The following is a 16911-nucleotide window of genomic DNA, read 5'->3' as shown; positions in this document are numbered from 1 at the left end:
TCAACTACATCTTATTTATTTATTTCTATATATATATATATATATATATATATATATATATATATATATATATATATATATAAATGATATAACAACAATCCTATCATAATCAAACAAAAGGTATAATTAAACTTGTTATTTAGATAGTTATTATAACAATCCTACCATAATCACAATAAAATTAAAAAATAAAGTTTCACATCAAATAAAAATAATAAAATTATACGCGATATAAAATAAAAAATCCATAAATCTTTTTTATGAAAAATACAGACCCATCAATTTTTTTTCATAGTTTAATAACTTATAAGGATTAAATATATTTCTTGCAAATAATGAATCATTTAGTTTTGTTTTAACTTTAATTTTGTTGAGTTAGTTTTGATGTTTCTAATTTTAAGTTTCTAATAACTTCTGTGTGTATTTGATAATAGGTTGATATGCATATAACATGGCTAGAAATAAGAATATTAAATGTATTATATTATTTGAGTTGGTTTATAGTCAGAAGCAAATTATTACAAAGTGGCTTGAAAATTTCAACTAAAGTGCAAGTTGACTTATCGTTTCATTTAAATTGTATAAGTTTTTTTTAATATATTTTTATTATATACAATATATTTCATTTTTTTTCATTATTTCATTAATATTGTATATTTAAAATATGAATTTTTATATTTATTTTATATTTTTTATGATATACTTATTTGTGTAATTTACTTTTATATTTTTTATGAGATACTTTTGTTGATTTTTGTTCTCATTCTTTAAAATTTCTATAATGGAATTATAGGAATGCAAAACCATTACTTATACGTAATAAACTGAACCTAATAATATGTAAGTCTTACTCCCAATAATCATTTTAAAAGATATATCTAACTTAACTCTAATAAGTTGAGAGTGTATCATATATCTAACCTACAACACAGTTTTAATAAATTTAAAAAGAAATTAAAAATAAAACTTACATTTTAAAATATGATTCTATAATAACACTATCCATATCCTGATATTTATTTTAAATAATTACTTCTTCAAAACCCTGGGAAGTAAAAACCCCATTTTTACGTAGAAGATACCTTAAAAGCTGTACAATTTGCAGCGTGTATCGTGATAACAAAATCAGTGGTAGATCTAGAAAGCAACAACAACCCTAGAAAATTGAGATTAAATAACGAAAAAAGACAACTTTCACACAACAGATGCTATTAAAAAAAGCCCCAAAAGAACCAAAAGAAGTCCTTAAAAGGCCAAAAGAACAGAACATTGTGACAGAGTGTTCCAGAGTTTGTTGAACTGTGAAGAGAAGAGAAGAGAAGAGAAGAGGGTAACTGCTAGCAAGTGATGATGGAGGATAGGATGAAGAAGAGGGTGTTTTCTCCACCCATTGTGCTTCTCTTTCTAGCTTTCTCACTTCTTCTATTGCTTCCAGAAGCTTCTGCTACAAAGTTTACCGTTGGAGATAACAAGTTTTGGAACCCCAATATTAACTACACTGAATGGGCTAAAGGAAAACATTTTTACCTAGGAGATTGGCTCTGTAAGTTCCCTTTCTCTGTTTATCTATTAATGTGTTTTTTCTCTGTGAATGGACTTTTGTTTCCGTGATGGGTGTTGTGTTGCTGCAGTGTCTCTGTGAACCGGATCTGATTTAGTACGAGGATTGGATGAAATAGATAAAGTTGTTATCTTTTTTTGTTTTCATCGCTGAATTTTCTGTCTTTTGAAGCAAGAGGGTGCACATTTGATAGTTTCAATTTCAGATCTTTTGGTTTTCTTTTCTGTCTTTAGTTAACATTTGGGTCTTTCGTTGAAGCCATGTTGGGTGGATAAGAACAGTGAAAGAATTTGGATGGTATTGTAGAAGAACTGGGAATTGTTGTGTGTATGTATGAACTGTAAAAGTTGTGTTTTTAGGGGAATGGTGTTGGAGTTTTTCTCCACTCTCCCTGTCTCGTTTCATTTAGATTTCTTAATTGATATTTTCTGTCTACAGGGAGTGTTAATAAGAAATAGGGTTTTGAATTTGGATCCCTTTTTGTGCTTTTGTTGACTTGGTCTGCATTTCCAAATCCTTAGTTAACATCTCTATTCTGTTGCTTGTTCGTGTATTTCATTCTTTCAGTGAAAGTGAAACCTTAAATTCCTCATGTTTGTGCTGTCAAATTTTTCATGGTTACTTTTGGTGTGAATGTAAGTTAATTTGTGGTTTTCATTGTTGTTGCATCTTCTGTCCCCTGGTGTTGAACAAAAATGTGAATGGTTGAACAAAAATGTGGAATATCAATCAAGCAATTGAAATGTGAAAAAGTATAGAGAATTGCAGGTCATGTTTGACCTTTAAACAATTTTTCGCTGTGGCAGGATGCATTCTATGCTGCCATATTCTGCGTATTATAGCATCTTGTTCAAGTTTATGAGTTCACTAATTGACCCAAATGAACCACAAGTTTAAGCTGAATATTCCCATCAATTAACATCACAGAAAAAATGAAGTGAAGTAAAGTTAAAAGAATGACTTCATAAGTACATGCTTGAAGTGTAAAACATACTTTTGAAGAACACTCTATGTATCTTGTAGTCTCAAAGTACTTTTACAATGAGGCTAAGGGTAATCCAAACATGGTAATAGCATAGGTATTCATTATGGTTGGAGATCTTTTATCGACTAGAGATAAGACAAGTTTGCAGTATATAAGTGGGTGCAAACCTCACATTGATTTTGTAGGGTTGAGTTAGGCTTAAAGTCCATCTCTTAACAATTATCTTTTCTATCTCGTGAGTTTTCTAGTCTAGTTTTGATTTGTACTCTTATTATCTTTTCATACCTCAATTTTGGTTATAGAACACACAAAACAGCTGTTAGTAGTAGCAATAAACAAACTTGTGTGGTGTTTGTGTGCATATTTTGAGTTCCAAACCAAGATTTTATGGAATGCAATGTTTCCTAGTTCATATATTCATGCTAACCATGTCTGTTTTGCAGATTTTGTCTACGACAGGAACCAAGCTAACGTGCTGGAAGTGAACAAGACCGATTATGAGACTTGTAACTCTGATCATCCACTCCAAAACTGGACAAGGGGTGCAGGAAGAGATGTGGTTCCTCTAAACGTAACCAAAACCTACTACATCATCAGTGGCAAAGGCTTCTGCTTCAGTGGCATGAAGATAGCTGTTCATGTTGAAAAGCTACCACCTCCGCCAAAAGCCGCCCCTATAAAATCCGGCGCGCCGACACTCTTCTCCACCGGCCACATTCTCCTCACGCCGGCCATTTTTGCCGTCGGAGCAGCTTGGGATGCATTCATTCATTTCTGGTAGTGAACACCACACACCACCATTGAACAACACCATTGGATAAGTGTTAATGTTGTGTTAGTTGATTTTATTTTTTTGTTGAAAGGCAATTGTTGCTTGCATTGCATGGTGATAGTAGTTGTTGGTTGGCCTCAAATGGGTCAAACAAAAGGGTGATTTTCAGCAAGTTAGGTAGTGTCTGTGTTTGATTTTCAAAATGTGTTGTGTTTCTGCATGATTATGGTCAGAAATATGACACAAACTGGTTTAAATTAATTTGATTTATTGGAGAATTCAAGTGCGGGAATTGCGGGAATCTGTATCATGATTTAGGATTGGTAGGACCTTCTGCATGTGCTTGCAGCATCATCACTTCATTTTACTTTTCTTCAATGTTTTCATATGTCTTAAACTGAAATCCCAAATTAATACGTATTTAGAAGACCCTTTTCATATAATTAAGAAATTTTAAGTTTTTTTGCCATTTAGATGTCAGATTAGACTTTATTGTCAAACATACAGATACAGTTCATATCTGACTTTACTTGAACAGAACCATATTATGACTAAAATTCATGTGATCTGCAAAAGGAAGAAGAAAAGTGTCATAATCTAAATCTATTACCAACAATTTGACTTGACTATTGTATCTACTTGTTGATTAAAACTTTGCTTCATTCTTCTACATTTTCTGTTCTGTGAAGCAAAACAAAGTCATTGCAGAATATCATAAAGTTCTACCATTAGAGTAGATAGCAGAACAAAGCAAATTTCTTAAGCTTGGAATTAATGGTTCAGTTTTTAACTTAAACTTCGTTTGAAGAGACAAAATTCATTTCGGTGATCTTTTGTCTCGAAAAAGTTAATCCTTTTTTATTGGCTGAGACATGTTCTTGGGGCGCACACACAAAGTCGTTGCAAAATGGTCCCTCAAAATTTCAGTTAATCATTTTTTTATGAACAGAAGGATTCAAACTAACAATGTAAGTATATAGTGTTATTCAAATTTCCACTATATATACATTATACGGTTACAACATTGAAATTAATTGAGAATAGTCAAACAATACATAATTATAGTAATTTAGAAAATTGTTACTAGTTATTTTGTTCTTTGAACATTCAACTTAATTATAATATCTATTTTCATCCAAATTAAACCATAATGTATTTAAATTCAATTTTATATCGTTTATATTAAAAATATCTTACTTACATTATGTATGCTGATTTCTTATATATACACACACGAAGAATGAAGATTAATTTTCTCCCTTCTTTTATTCTATGATTGAAATTACACTGTTTATTTTTCATATTTGTTTATTTCAGCAAATGAAGAAATGAACGATAACTTCAACCAATTTTTATTTAGCAAGCATACTTTCCAGTAAAAGCTAATTTACAAAGAAAATATTCATATCATAATATATAAAAAAAAAATCTCTTTTAATTTATATTATTTATTCCGTTGTATTATATAATGTTGTTTGAACCGTGTGAATATGTTGTTGTAAACTTTTTAACACGTACATTAATTCATAGATAAAAAAAATGAATATTATTTTTTAAGAAATTAATTATTTCGACATGTTTTTAGCTTTACACTTTTCATTCTTTTGTTAGGTTGTGTAAGTGAAATGTAATTGAAAATTTCCCTTTATTTCATGACGCGTGTCATTGGATTCTACAAACTGATCATAAATAAAATAAATTTTGCAATCCTACTAAAATTAAGGACAAAAATTATTTTTTAAATTTAAGTTGACAATGTAATTATTTTTAATGCGTTTTAATATATAAATTGATGAGTAAAAAGTAATCGATATTATATATCGTTAACAATATTTCTCAAGAACTATTAAAATTTGGACTGTATAAATTGATGGAATCTTATTAAAAAATATTGATAAATATAAATTATTCGAATCGTTAAAATATAAATTAATTTCGATATAGATTAATTTTAGTCTAAGAATGTGGAAGTTTAAATGTAAAATTATTAACATAAACAATAAAATAATAAAATTATTTTAATCTATTGAAGGTATAAGATCGATGATAGTTTTTATTATAATTCTAGTCATCGTAGTACATTTATAAGCAAGTATGATGAATTAAAGAAACAAGAAATGTATAGTTTGAAATTTCAATTGATAGGTTATGATATATTTATTGATTGTAATTCTCTTAAATTCATTTTAATTTCATATTTAATTGATAATTTAAAAGGATTGTTATTTGACACTCGCTTAATGCTTTTAATTTTGTCATATTACTGAATTCATTAAAAACTCAATTGGTAATGTTATAAATTGTAGTGATTGAATTTCCATTTATCAGTTTACATAATTAAGCAATTGAATTTTTTTTAATAAAATATCAAATTATAATAATCCAGATTGATTATAATCAATGTTATCATATTTATTAAGTTATTTTATAAATTTAATTTAAGAGAATAAATTTTAATTTTAATGTTTTTAATTTAATTATTCTAATAAATAACTCCTTTAACATTTAGGTTAAAAAATAGTTAAGATAAAGAATAATTATATTAGAGTTACACTAAAAAATTATATATATATATATATATATATATATATATATATATATATATATATATTACACATGAAGCTAATCTCTTATAAACATGCAATAAGATAAAATAATACGAAGGTATTTTAATTAAAATCAAAGTAAATGATATTCATGACAATTTATATTCAAAATTGAAAACATCACAAATAATTATTTACATAAATTAAAATAATAATGAATTAAAAACGATACTTAATTGTGAAAATATATTAAGAAGTTATATCAATACTTTTATTTGTAATAAAATTAAAATGAACTTAAATAATACAAAATTAACATGATATTAAAACTGGTTAACTCAAACATAATTTGGTAAAGAAAGGTGGATACAACAAAACTAATTTATAAAAGTACACAAATCTACATGACACTTCATTATTGCATATTCTAATACATGACTCATAATTTTCTTAAATAAATTTTCTCGAATTATTTAATTCTATTTCATTTATCGAATGCACCATTACAATAAGATAATTATAACTAATACGGTTTTCATGATTTCACCATTCAATTTGGTAATATTGTTATACATTTTTATAATCCAGATCAAGGCCTAAAGTGATTCTTAAAGTACCCCAATTACAGGGAAGGCAACCTAAAGTCCTGATTATGGATTGACCTGTATAAATGCAAAGACCTAAAAGTAGATTTCTCTAGATTGCACTTTGTTTTAATTTCACATTATCACTGACTTGAAAAGAATAACATTTTCAATAACCTAATTTGCTCTCTTACCTTCTTCATCCATGCTTCACATCAGGATAACTAAGACAGCATTCATTATTCAACTATATAATGTAAACTTTGTCATACATACAAGAAATTAATTCGATATTCTCGTTAAAAACTTATCACAGCAGTCATTGTAAACACTAATCAACTAGACATTTTCTCAACACAAATCATTGTAAACAGAAATATCCACTCTTCTCTAGGGAGCTAAAACAATTATTAGGACAATAAACCCCACATGAATTTCACCAAGTGAAAAAGACCTAAAGTCCTGATTATGGAATGACCCGTATAATTGCAAAGAGCTAAAGTATTGATTATGGAATGACCTGTAAATATGCAAAGACCTAAAGTAGATTTCTCTAGATGCACTCTTTCAATTTCACATTATTGAACACTTTCAATAACCTAATTTGCTCCCTTAACTTATGATTCACATTAACTAAGATAACATTGTACCCTAACATAACATCTGTCACATTATACAACTATATAATGTAAACTTTGTCATACATACAAGAAATTAGTTCACTATTCTAGTTAAAAGGCTTATCACAGCAGTCATTATAAACACTAACAACATAACATTTTCTGAACTCAATTTCTGAGGCTATCAAAAAGGAACTTACATAACAGGAAGAGTGTTGGTGTTTAGCCAGAACCAGAATCAAGAACTGGAAGCCTGCAATGCAAGCTAATGGATTTATCAGTCTCGCGAGTGCCTGGAATGAAGAACTGAAATATGACTGTGAGGCAACTGCCCTGTGGACCAATCCCGTAGAAAGCACAATCTGGTCTGGCCAAGTGACACTGGAGGCTCTTGGCGAAGTGCTTCACACTCACTTGCACAGATTGTCCATCTCCTCTTGAAATGGACCTTGAAGATCGTGTCTGAGCACTGAGATTTTGATCTTCAGAAGGGGCATTTGTTTGCTCTCCAATCACCGCCAGTTTCCGAAACTCAGCACCCAGACTGATCAGTGTGGTCGAAACCTGCACGCTCAAATCCCCATGCTTACTTATGAACACATTCACAACATCTCCCACCTGCTTCATCCGATCCACCAAGTTCAACAATTGATTCGAATCAGGCACCTGCATGGATGTCGAAATTAAATGAGTGAAAAAGACTCAAATTTACACTGATTCATCTTCTCTTACACACAAACACGACTACACAGTCTCTCTGATCACAACTCAATAGGAGATTCATTCACACATTACTACTGCAATGTAACTTGCTAAAGAAAATCTCTCTCTACCAATTCAAACTAGTCTCCTCTTATCTTTACAAATAAATTAGATTCTCTTCACCGCACAATAATTTTAATTTCAAAATAACTTCCTATATCATGGCAATTTGACCGCAACAATCAGCATTTGTCTGCAATTTTCTCCAATATCAAAAAACACGATTAAACTGTAGATATGAACCTGAACGAGTGTTGGAGGGAGATTCTGCGCCGAATCGAGCGCGCTCTGAAGCTCGGTAACCTGCGCCCGCGACAAGGGTTTGGAGATGGGAATGTCTTGAATCACGGCGGACTTATAGCCACGCGTTTCGAGCGTGAGGAAGGGCATGGACTGGGTGGAGTTCGGGGAGAGTTTCTTGACGAGCTTGATCTCGAGGCGCGTGGCGGTGGAGGAGGAGGCGGAGTACTCGGAGGCGATGGCGACGGCGCTGCGGAGGGCGCGGAGGAGGAGGGAGAGGTCGACGGCGAAGGCGATGCGGTCGTCGTTGTTGCTGGAGATGCGGTAGTCGTGGAAGAGCGCCTCCTTGCGGAACTGCGCGACGGAGTGGACGCCGTCGCCGTTGAGGAGGTTGTGGAGGAAGAGCGCGTGGTCGCGCGTGAGGTAGAGGTGGCAGGATTTTCCGGTTTTCTCGAGGGCGGGGAGGAACCGCCTCTCGAGGAGGTTGACGCCGTTGTCGGTGACGAAGGCCTTGAATTTCATGGCGGAAACGATTTCAATGGAGAAATTGAAAAGTTGGGTGAATGAACGAAGACAGTGAAGAACTTTGCGTTTGTTTTTGGTGGGAAAATTGATTCAATTCAGCGGTTTATTTTTTGAGGAAAACAAAATGGGAATGGAGAGAACTCATTGAAAATGGGGTTTAGAAGGTTGCTCAGAAAACCGGACCGGTCAGTCTGTTTGATCAAACCGGGTTGAGTTAGTATTACATTACATCCCTCAAAGAAAAATAAACCTTATTTATTGTTACAGTAACTAATTTGAAAAGTTGTATAAATACTAGCATTAGATTTGATAATTTTCTTTGTGTGAAATGCTTTAATTTTAGATATTATTTTTGAATTTATTTATTGATCTCAAAAGATATTCAATTTAAAGTATTTATTGGCTTTACTAATTAATAATTTTGACTAAAAAACCTTATTTTTTAACAACTTTTCTTTTATATGAAACACTCAAATCAATGGTATAAATACTTATGGTGAACTAACTATAGTGTTTTTCAGGTATTCTAAACACTATGATTCCATGGGTGGTAGATGAAATTTAACTAATATCCAAACTATTTCACTTCAAATTGGAAAGTTGACTTTTCACTACATGGTTACATGTATGATATCATGACTCTTTATCGACGATTTGTGCATAACATGGACTACAAGCAAGAACGAGCTAAGGTAGCTAGCTGCAAAGTTCATACAACTAAAAGAGATGAGAGAAAATAAAAACAATATCAGAGTCGAGACCATGTTAGTTAAAAAACAAAAGAATCAAGCGAGATTTTGTACAAACAGGGTGGGTTCCACCAAAGAGAGTCTAAGCCTCTCCGATTCTCACGTTACACACTTTTAAATGGCTTGAGATCTTGTGTCCTAAAAGAGGCATTACAAATAGATTTTATGCCACCACTTAGAAAATCATAAACACTACTAAATGTTGCCATGAAGAAACATTGTACGTTCCACCATAATTAGGAGCACACCACTGATGAGTGTGCAACCCTCAAAGACAAGATGGAAGAATTCATCCAAGCTAGTCATCTCTCAAACACTTTGTGAAAAGAAATGATGTTGGCAGCTCACGAGGCAGGTCCAAAAGGCATGAAGAAAGGAGGGAAGGTCGTTGAGATTAAGATAGTAAAGATAAAAACAAGGAGGATCCAACACCACACGAAGAAAGACGTTCAGATGCTAGGCCCCTAGTTAGGGAACCATAAATACCATATCGGAAGGATTCGCTCGAAGAGGAGCATTATCTTCGACCATGAAGAAGCACTTCAGAGCGGTGTAGTATGTCAATGTAAGACCCGAGAAAATTAAATAGTTAAGTAAATAATTATTTAATAAATATGGGTAAAGGAAGCCTTTAAGGCATTTAATGCAGAGGGTTATGACATGGAAAAGTATTAGCTTAAGTGGTTGAGAGTACTTGATTGTATGATAGGACTTGGGTTTGAGTCCTAAGTATGTCAATTTTGTGTGTTATTTTAAATGTGTACAATTATTTTATTGATATATTTGAGTGTGAAATGTGATAATGAAATCCTAAAATATTGGGGATTATCACAAATGTGATTTGGTTGTGAAATTATACTTAATTAAAAGCCTTTTTCGTTTTTTTATTAAGGTTAAAATATCTTTTTGGTCCCAATTTTCGTCAAGTTTTTTCAAATAAGTCCTAATTTTGGTTTTGTGTTCAAATAGATCCCAATTTTCGTCAATTATGTTCAATTGGGTCCTTTTTTGCTAACACCGTTTAAATCATTAACGACCATGAACAGTGACTGCCACGTGTCATTTCGTGGTTTTTTTGAATTTTTTTTTTTATTTTTATTTTTTATTTTTAATTTTATTTTTAATTTATTTTTAATTTTTTTTAAAATGTACACGTGTCAACCCAGAAGTGTGCCACGTGTCACTTTGTGTTTTTTTGAATTTTTTATTTTATTTTTTTGAATTTTTTTTGAATTATTTTTTAAATGTCCACGTGTCAAAGTCAATATTCTATATTCAATTTGGTCCCTCTATTTGTTATTTTTGTTCAATTAGGTCTTAATTTTTGTTAAGATTAACCAATTTGGTCCTATAGAAGATGTGACTAAATTTAATTTTTATATCAAAGTTATAATGATGTGAATTTTAATATATTATATAAAGATATTTAATAAAAAATATGAATTTTAATATAAAAATTAAATTTGGTTTTAATTTGGAGAGGGATCAAATTGGTTAATGTTAACAAAAATTGGAACCTAATTGAACAAAAATAACAAATATAGGGACCAAATTGAATTTAGAATATTGACTTTGACACGTGGCAGGCTACTGGGTTGACACGTGGACATTTAAAAAAAATTAATTTTTTTTTAAAATTCAAAAAAATCACGAAGTGACACGTGGCACACTCCTAAGTTGACACGTGTACATTTAAAAAAAATTAACAAAATTTAATAAAAAATTTAAAAAAAAATAAAAAAAAATTCAAAAAAACCACAAAATGACACGTGGCAGTCACTGTTCATGCCGTTAATGATTTAAACGGTGTTAGCAAAAAAGGACTCAATTGAACATAATTGACGAAAATTGGGACCTATTTGAACACAAAACCAAAATTAGGACTTATTTGAAAAAACTTGACGAAAATTGGGACCAAAAAGGTATTTTAACCTTTTATTAACCATAATTAAGAACCATATAAAAAGGGAAATTTGGGTAATTAGAAGGGTTTTAGTGAAGTCTGAAATCTAGAGTGAAAAGGTAGCACGAGTTTGGGGTGCCAAGGGGAGTCAAAGAGAACCAAGAAATATGAGTTTTGGAGAGCAAAGGGGAATTATTGGTGGTAGTGCAAAGTTAAGGTTAAAAGACCCAATTGAGCAAGAAATTTCAGGTTAGGGGAGTTCTCTTGCTTGTTTTATGATTGTGAATTTCGTATACTTTGAAATGCATGTATAAACTGTGTTTGATCATGAATTTTCGTGCTTCTTTTGGTATGAATCAATGGTGAAATTGTTGCTATGTGGTTGGGTCAATTTGTTATGCATTGTATGGGAATTTTGGGGAAATTGCGGTACTGTTGGTGTTAAGGGTCTGTTTTCGCAATTGGAGTGACTAATTTGATGTTCAAATGATGCACAAAATGTTGAATCCTGTGGTGTATTGCTGGACATAGTTGAATGGGGTTTTGAGTTTTTGGGTAAAGGTTTTTGCGTGTATGACAGGGAGAGTATTTGCTATTATCGCTCGAGCTAAATAGGCTCGCCTAGGCGAGAATAGCAGAAACGAAATTTTGGGTTATGTTTGCACATCTCGCTAGCAGGGTTAGAGCTAGGAATTTTTACTATTTATTTTATGGTTTTATGGAAACTTGTAATAACTTTTGGTTTAATTTCCTTTGAGTATTGTCGCATTGAATATTGAATTTTGTTTTCCCGCGTTTGGGATAATTAATGATTCGACGATTAAGCTTCTTTTATATTGTTACATTTTAATTAAAGTAATTTTTTTTAGGATGTTACATTTGGTATTAAAGCAAATGTTTTGAATTTTTGGGGAATTTGGGGAGTGAGCTAATAGTTTATTGTCTGTGAACTGTGTTATGTATTTTAGTGATTGTTGGTAACTAGTAGTCCTTATTTTAATTCCAGCTGTCTAATGTTAACAGCTGAACAATGTGGCGTGCACATGCTATGGCAAACCGGAGACGTAGGAATACCGTAGGTGCTGATGAGATTGCTAATGCGATCCATAGGATGGTGGACTCTATGCAACCAGTGGCAACACAACCTAGAGCGATGATTCCTCCGGTGAAACCTGTGACGATGGAGGATTTCATGCGTCATAAGCCAGCCAAATTTACTGGGAAGGCTACCCCAGATGAGGCAGACGCGTGGTTACGCGAGTGCGAGAAGATCTTTCGGGTGATAGAATGCACAAAGGCGCAGAAACTCACATTCGCCACCTTTCTGTTAGTGATTGAGGCCGAGTATTGGTGGATGGGGATGCAACAACAGATGCAGACCCAGGAGGAGGAGGTGTCATGGACCAACTTCAGGAGGAGGTTCCTGGAGAAGTACTTTCCTGACAGCGCTAAACATGAGCGCGAGGCAGAATTTCTCACACTACAACAGGGGAGCTTGTCTGTGCAAGCATATGTGGAGAGGTTTGAATACCTATCTAAGTTCTACTCACAGACCGTCACCGAGGAGTGGCGCTGCGGGAAGTTTGAGGGCGGCTTGAAACATGAGTTGCGAAGCATTATAGTGCCTTTGAGGGTCAGAGAGTTTCCCGTTTTGGTCGAGCAGGCCAAAAGCCTGGAACAATTAGAGATGGGGCCCAGTCGGGTTAGTCGACCTTAGAGGAGCAGTGTAGAGGGCAGAAATCAGAAGAAGCCCTATAGTCAACCTACATCGTCCCCGCAGAAGTTGAGATGTTATAATTGTGGAGGAAAGCATCTGAGGAGAGATTGCACTTAACCAACGAGCAGTGGAAGCAACAGTGTTGGCACTCGTAAGTGCTATCCATGTGATTAGCCGGGGCATTTTTCTAACAAGTGTTCGAATAAGAAGTCCACCCCCGGATCACGATCTCAACCACCTTCCTCTGATAGGCCGAGAGCGGCAGGCCGGGTTTTCGCCATGACCAGCACTAAGGCCTCCCGGTCAGGTAATCTCATTCTAGATTATTGTTTTTTGTATGGTAACAGTGTGTTAGTGCTGTTTGACTCAGGAGCTTCACACTCCTTCATATCCCACGACTGCGTGAAGAAACTGGGATTGTCGACTTGCGACTCTGGGGTGCGAGGTGATCGTCTCGACACCAGCATCTGGGTAGGTTGCAACTAATTCTGCCTGTGTTGGGTGCTCGTTGGAGGTAGAGGGCAGACGATTCAAGGTGAACCTCATATGCTTGCCTTTGGAGGGTTTGGACGTGATATTAGGAATTGACTGGTTGTCAAACAATCACATAGTCTTTGATTGTGGACAACACAGGGTGGTGTTCCCAGAGTCAAAGGGAATTGAGTTGATCTCCTCTCACAGAGCCTTGAAGGAAATGGAAGATGGAGCTACTTGTTTCATGATAGTGGCTCAAGGAGAAAAGAAGAGCACAGAGGAAAAGATCAGAAGTATACCAGTGGTGGACGAGTATGTCGACGTATTTCCTGATAAAATACCCGAATTGCCACCAAGTAGGGATATAGATTTCTCTATTGATCTAATCCCTAGAGCGGGTCCAGTGTCGGCCGCTCCTTATAGAATGGCACCAGCGGAGTTGGCAGAGCTGAAAAAGCAGATCGAGAATCTGCTAGAGAAGAAGTTTATCAGACCTAGTGCGTCACCATGGGAGCTCCTGTGTTACTAGTGAAAAAGAAGGATGGGAGTTCTCGGTTATGTGTAGGTTATCAGCAATTGAATAAACTGACGATAAAGAACAAATACCCACTATCGATGATTGATGATTTGCTTGATCAACTAAGAGGGACATGTATGTTCTCCAAAATTGACTTGAGGTCTGGATACCATCAGATCTTGGTCAAACCGGAAGATGTCCAGAAGACAGCATTCAGGTCAAGGTATGGACATTACGAGTATATAGTAATGCCATTTGGAGTGACTAATGCTCCAACAATCTTTATGGATTATATGAATCAGATTTTTCAGCCCTATTTGGATAAGTTTGTGGTGGTGTTCATCGATGATATTCTCATCTACTCCAAGAACAAGGAGGAACATGCAGATCATCTTAGAGTAGTATTGGCAGTACTCAAAGAACATCAGCTCTATGGTAAGCTGTCTAAATGTGAGTTTTAGTTAGAAGAGGTATAGTTTATGGGGCATGTTATTTCAACACATGGTATTGCGGTAGATCTAAGCAAAATTGATACGGTGTTGAAATGGGAAAGACCACAGACTGTGATTGAGGTACGAAGCTTCTTGGGTTTGGCTGGGTACTACAAGAGGTTTGTGGAAGGATTTTCTAAAATGGTGAGTCCTTTGACCCAACTTACCAGAAAAGACCAACCATTCTCATGGACAGAGAAATGTGAGGAATGCTTTGAGGAGATGAAGAAGAGATTGACGACAGCTCCGGTGCTAGCTATACCAGACACAAGTAAGAAATTTGAGGTGTATTATGATGCATCCTATCATGGGTTGGGTTGCGTACTGATGCAGGAGAAGAGACCAGTAGCCTATGCTTCTAGGCAGTTAAAGGTGCACAAGAAGAACTATCTTACCATAATTTAGAGTTGGCCGCATTAGTGTTTGCTCTTAAGACATGGAGACACTACTTATATGGCTCCCAGTTCCAGGTTTTCAGTGACCATAAAAGTTTGAAATACCTATTCGATTAGAAGGAGTTGAATATGAGACAACGACGATGGATATAGTACCTCAAGGACTATGATTTTGAGTTGCTTTACCACCCTGGTAAAGCAAATGTTGTTTCAGACGCCTTGAGTCGGAAAAGGATGCATATATCGGCCATGATGGTGAATGAGCTAGAATTGATTGAGAAGCTTAGAGATATGAATCTGGGTATACAATTGAGTGAAGATTCCATCAGATGCAGTGTTCTAACATTGACCAGTGATGTATTAGAGACCATCCGAGAGCAACAAAAGAGCGATGCTGAGCTGCAACAGTTTGTGAGTTGGATAGGGACTGAGAAAGGGAAGGATTACAGGATGGGGTCAGATGGTATCTTACGATTCAGAGATAGATTCTGTGTACCAGGGAATTGGAGACTGAGGAAACAGATCATGGAAGAAAGGCATAAAAGTCGTCTTAGCATCTACCCAGGTATGACTTAGATGTATCAAGATTTGAAACAGTCCTTCTGGTGGAATGGTATGAAAACCGATATTATCGACTTCGTAGCATCGTGTTTGGTATGCCAAAAGGCCAAGATTGAACATCAGCAACCAGGGGGTACACTAGAGTCGTTGGACATCCCTCAGTGGAAATTGGATAATATTGCCATGGACTTCGTGACTCATTTGCCGAGGTCTGTTAAAGGGCATGACTCAATCTAGGTAATAGTGGACAGTTTGACAAAGTGTGTTCATTTCCTCGCTATTAATCAGAAGTGATCGTTGGATAAATTGGCCGAGTTGTATGTGCGAGAAGTGGTTAGGTTGCATGATGTGCCTGCTAGCATAGTATCAGACAGAGACCCGATATTCACATCTCGCTTTTGGCAGTCTCTACAGGCAGCATTGGGGACCCAGGTGAGGATGAGTTCTGCATATCATCCACAGACTAATGGGCAGTCGGAGCGTACGATCCAGTCCATGGAGGATCTCTTAAGGGCTTGTGTGCTGGATCATATGGGAAATTGGAGTGAGATGCTTCCATTGGTGGAATTCACGTACAACAATAGTTATCACTCCAGTATAGGTATGGCACCTTATGAGGCGTTGTATGGGCGACGGTGTACGACACCGTTGTGTTGGAATCAGGATGGAGAATCTTTGGTGTTGGGTCCCGAGTTTCTACAGCAGACTTCTAAGAAGGTTAGGGCAATTCAGGAGAGAATGAGGGCTACTTAGAGTAGACAAAAATCATACGCAGATAAGAGGAGGCGACCTCTAGAGTTCGAGGCTGGGGATCATATATTCATCAGGGTGACACCGACAACAGGTATCGGAAGGGCCATCAAATCAAGGAAGTTAACTCCGAGGTTTGTTGGGCCTTATCAGATTTTGAGGAGAATTGGCGCTGCAGCTTATGAGATCACCCTGCCACCACACTTGGTGAATCTGCATAATGTATTTCATGTCTCTCAGTTGAGGAAATACATAACAGATCCATCTCACATGCGGAGTCAGACGATATCCAGATCAGGGAGGATTTGACTGTGAACACTGGACCGGTGCAGATTCTAGACTCGCAAGTGAAGAAGCTGCGAGGGAAAGAGATCAAAACCGTGAAAGTGCTTTGGGAGATTACTCAGGAGATGACTTGGGAGATGGAAGATCGCATGAGGCAATCCTATTCGCACTTGTTTCCTGGTAAGTCCTATTTTCGAGGATGAAAATCTTTAAAGGTAGGGGGAATGTAAGACCCGAGAAAATTAAATAGTTAAGTAAATAATTATTTAATAAATGCGGGTAAAGAAATCCTTTAAGGAATTTAATGCAGAAGGTTATGACGTGGAAAACTACTAGCTCAAGTGGTTAAGAGTACTTGATTGTGTGATAGGACTTGAGTTCGAGTCCTAAGTATGTCAATTTTGTGTGTTATTTTAAATGTGTACAATTATTTTATTGATATATTTGAGTGTGAAATGTGATAATGAAATCCTA

The 16911-nt window shown here is 35.1% G+C and overlaps 3 protein-coding genes across 3 annotated transcripts; 2 read left to right on the top strand and 1 right to left on the bottom strand.

The window, feature by feature from the left end:
• Window positions 1-1143: 1143 nt before the first annotated feature.
• On the top strand, window positions 1144-3619 carry LOC114180356 (lamin-like protein). Its single transcript, XM_028066659.1, has 2 exons — window positions 1144-1543; window positions 2990-3619. Exons 1-2 carry the CDS (start codon window positions 1348-1350, stop codon window positions 3325-3327), a joined length of 534 nt encoding a protein of 177 aa, XP_027922460.1. The 5' UTR covers window positions 1144-1347; the 3' UTR covers window positions 3328-3619.
• Window positions 3620-6398: 2779 nt separating this feature from the next.
• Window positions 6399-8726, bottom strand: LOC114181551 (checkpoint protein hus1). The gene is made up of 2 exons (XM_028068031.1): window positions 8074-8726; window positions 6399-7734 (listed from the first exon to the last, which is right to left on the bottom strand). The coding sequence occupies exons 1-2, from the start codon at window positions 8590-8592 to the stop codon at window positions 7291-7293; spliced, it is 963 nt and encodes a 320-aa protein (XP_027923832.1). The 5' UTR covers window positions 8593-8726; the 3' UTR covers window positions 6399-7290.
• A 3551-nt stretch (window positions 8727-12277) lies between these two features.
• On the top strand, window positions 12278-13967 carry LOC114182065. The gene is made up of 4 exons (XM_028068814.1): window positions 12278-12949; window positions 13139-13271; window positions 13335-13435; window positions 13479-13967. Exons 1-4 carry the CDS (start codon window positions 12278-12280, stop codon window positions 13965-13967), a joined length of 1395 nt encoding a protein of 464 aa, XP_027924615.1.
• Window positions 13968-16911: the final 2944 nt, after the last annotated feature.

Source organism: Vigna unguiculata, chromosome 4, assembly GCF_004118075.2.
Source record: "Vigna unguiculata cultivar IT97K-499-35 chromosome 4, ASM411807v1, whole genome shotgun sequence".
Lineage (NCBI taxonomy): Eukaryota > Viridiplantae > Streptophyta > Magnoliopsida > Fabales > Fabaceae > Vigna > Vigna unguiculata.
This window is presented reverse-complemented; position numbering and strand designations above follow the sequence as displayed.